Source organism: Plecotus auritus (genome assembly GCF_963455305.1).
Source record: "Plecotus auritus genome assembly, chromosome: 4".
In the NCBI taxonomy this organism is placed as follows: domain Eukaryota; kingdom Metazoa; phylum Chordata; class Mammalia; order Chiroptera; family Vespertilionidae; genus Plecotus; species Plecotus auritus.
The window spans coordinates 123,071,911-123,074,248 of record NC_137775.1 but is presented as its reverse complement, the minus strand read 5'-3'; the positions used below and the strand labels follow the sequence as shown (position 1 = coordinate 123,074,248).

At 46.4% G+C, this 2,338-nt stretch overlaps 1 protein-coding gene across 1 annotated transcript; it reads left to right on the top strand.

The window, feature by feature from the left end:
* Window positions 1–272: 272 nt before the first annotated feature.
* LOC308246633 (14-3-3 protein eta-like) lies at window positions 273–1,904 on the top strand. The gene has a single exon (XM_080665047.1). It carries the CDS (start codon window positions 364–366, stop codon window positions 1,102–1,104), a length of 741 nt encoding a protein of 246 aa, XP_080521173.1. The 5' UTR covers window positions 273–363; the 3' UTR covers window positions 1,105–1,904.
* Window positions 1,905–2,338: the final 434 nt, after the last annotated feature.

Sequence of the window (2,338 nt, the reverse complement as noted above, 5' to 3'; positions counted from 1 at the left end):
CTTGTGTCCACCGTGGTCAAGGATCCTATCCTGCCTACCCCATCCAGAGCAGTAAGATTTGAGTGCATCTACAAAATCTGCCAATTCCAGTTCTGCCTTCACCAAGATCCCCTAGCGCAGGGCCCTTAACACATTTAGTGCCATTAGCACTTGATAATTGGGCAGAGTCTATGGATGCCTTCTCAGAATATTGACTTTAGCGAATAAATTTAAATGTATGGGACTGTAAAGAAAACCAGTTCTATCAAAATGTAATGTTAGCCGGTGCGCGGCGGCGGCCTCCTCGGCGACTGGGGAGCGACCGGGCGAGCGAGTTAGCGAGCAAGCGGTGCGGGGCGCGAGGCAAGGCCGAGCCACAGCGACATGGGGGACCGGGAGCAGCTGCTGCAGCGGGCGCGACTGGCCGAGCAGGCGGAGCGCTACGACGACATGGCCTCCGCCATGAAGACGGTGACAGAGCTCAACGAACCTCTCTCCAATGAAGATCGAAACCTCCTCTCTGTGGCCTACAAGAATGTGGTTGGTGCCAGGCGATCTTCCTGGAGGGTCATCAGCAGCATCGAGCAGAAGACCATGGCTGACGGGAACGAGAAGAAGCTGGAGAAGGTTAAAGCTTACCGGGAGAAGATCGAGAAGGAGCTGGAGACCGTGTGCAATGACGTCCTGGCCCTGCTGGACAAGTTCCTCATCAAGAACTGCAATGATTTCCAGTACGAGAGCAAGGTGTTCTACCGGAAAATGAAAGGCGACTACTACCGCTACCTGGCAGAGGTGGCTTCCGGGGAGAAGAAGAACAGTGTGGTCGAAGCTTCCGAGGCGGCCTACAAGGAAGCCTCTGAAATCAGCAAAGAGCACATGCAGCCGACGCACCCCATCCGGCTGGGCCTCGCCCTCAACTTCTCCGTCTTCTACTATGAGATCCAGAATGCGCCCGAGCAGGCCTGCCTCTTAGCCAAACAAGCCTTCGATGACGCCATCGCTGAGCTGGACACACTAAACGAGGATTCCTATAAGGACTCCACGCTCATCATGCAGCTGCTGCGAGACAACCTCACCCTCTGGATGAGCGACCAGCAGGATGAAGACGCAGGAGAAGGCAACTGAAGAGCCTTCAGGTTCCGGCCCTTCCTCCACCACCACCCCCACCATCACTGATTCTTCCTGGCCACAATCACTAAGTATCTAGTGCTAAACCTATCTGTATTGGCAGCACCGCTACTCAGATCTGCTCCCCCGCCCCCCGGGAAGCAGTTTCAGATCAATCATGGGCATTGCTGGATCGATGGTTGCTTGGAGCCCACGGGAGCTTTCTTTTGAATTGTGTAGACAAGTGTGTTCTGAATGAGGCATTTTACGATGCCTGTTGGTAGTTGTGAAAGCAATGGGGAAGTTTAGAAAGGAGAATTAGCCAAAACAGGCTACGATGATATTTAAAGGACCCATTTAAAAAGAGCTGATAGTGTTTTGTTAATAAGCAGTACATCTTGTGCATGCAAAAAAGAATTCATCCCTCCCACCTCTTCTTCCTTCAACTAAAGGAAAACTGTTAAGGGAAGCTGATACAGAGAGAACATTTGCTTCTTTCCACCAGCTTTCTAGAAACTGTTAACGTGAGGTTTCCGTAGCGCCTTGTTCTGCCTCTTTAAATTATGATGTGCACAAACCTTTTACATGCATTGCATCTAAAGTTTTGATACCTGTAACTTTTTTTTGGTTGCGATTGTTTAAGAATCATGGATTTATTTTTTGTAACCCTTTGGCTATGGTCCTTGTGTATCCTGACAGCGCCCTGTGTGTCAGCCCATGTCAATCAAGATGGGTAATTATTGAAATGCCAGACTTCTAAATTAAATGTTTTGGAATTCAGTGGGTAAATAAATGCTGCTTTGGGGATAAAAAAAAAATGTAATGTTAGCCATCGTCTTTGAACTCAGAAGAGGCCTAGATTATCAGTTCTCCATGAATGATTTCTAAGTTGTAGTACAGACTTCTCTGACCCTCAGTTACACACACAAAAACACACAGAGTGAGCAAAAGTAGGTTTACAGTTGTGAGTATGCAAAACACAAGATTTATTCTTATGCTATTATCTATTAATTATTATGTTATTTCCCATATGAACAACTGTAAACCTACTTTTGCCTTACCTGCTAGGATGACAATAATCAAAAGCAATGCAAACTTAGTAGAAATATTTCCAAAAAGATCAGTAATATTTTACTACACTTAGATTGACTTTCAATGTATTGTAGAAAATAAAGAGAGAAGGCTATAAGTACTGCTAGACTGAGCTTTTGTTTGTATGTGTAATCAACATTGGTTTAACATAAAATTTTTA

What these genes read in the sequence shown, in the direction of transcription:
- LOC308246633 (XM_080665047.1), top strand. Translation starts at nt 364, where the DNA reads ATGGGGGACCGGGAGCAGCTGCTGCAGCGGGCGCGACTGGCCGAGCAG.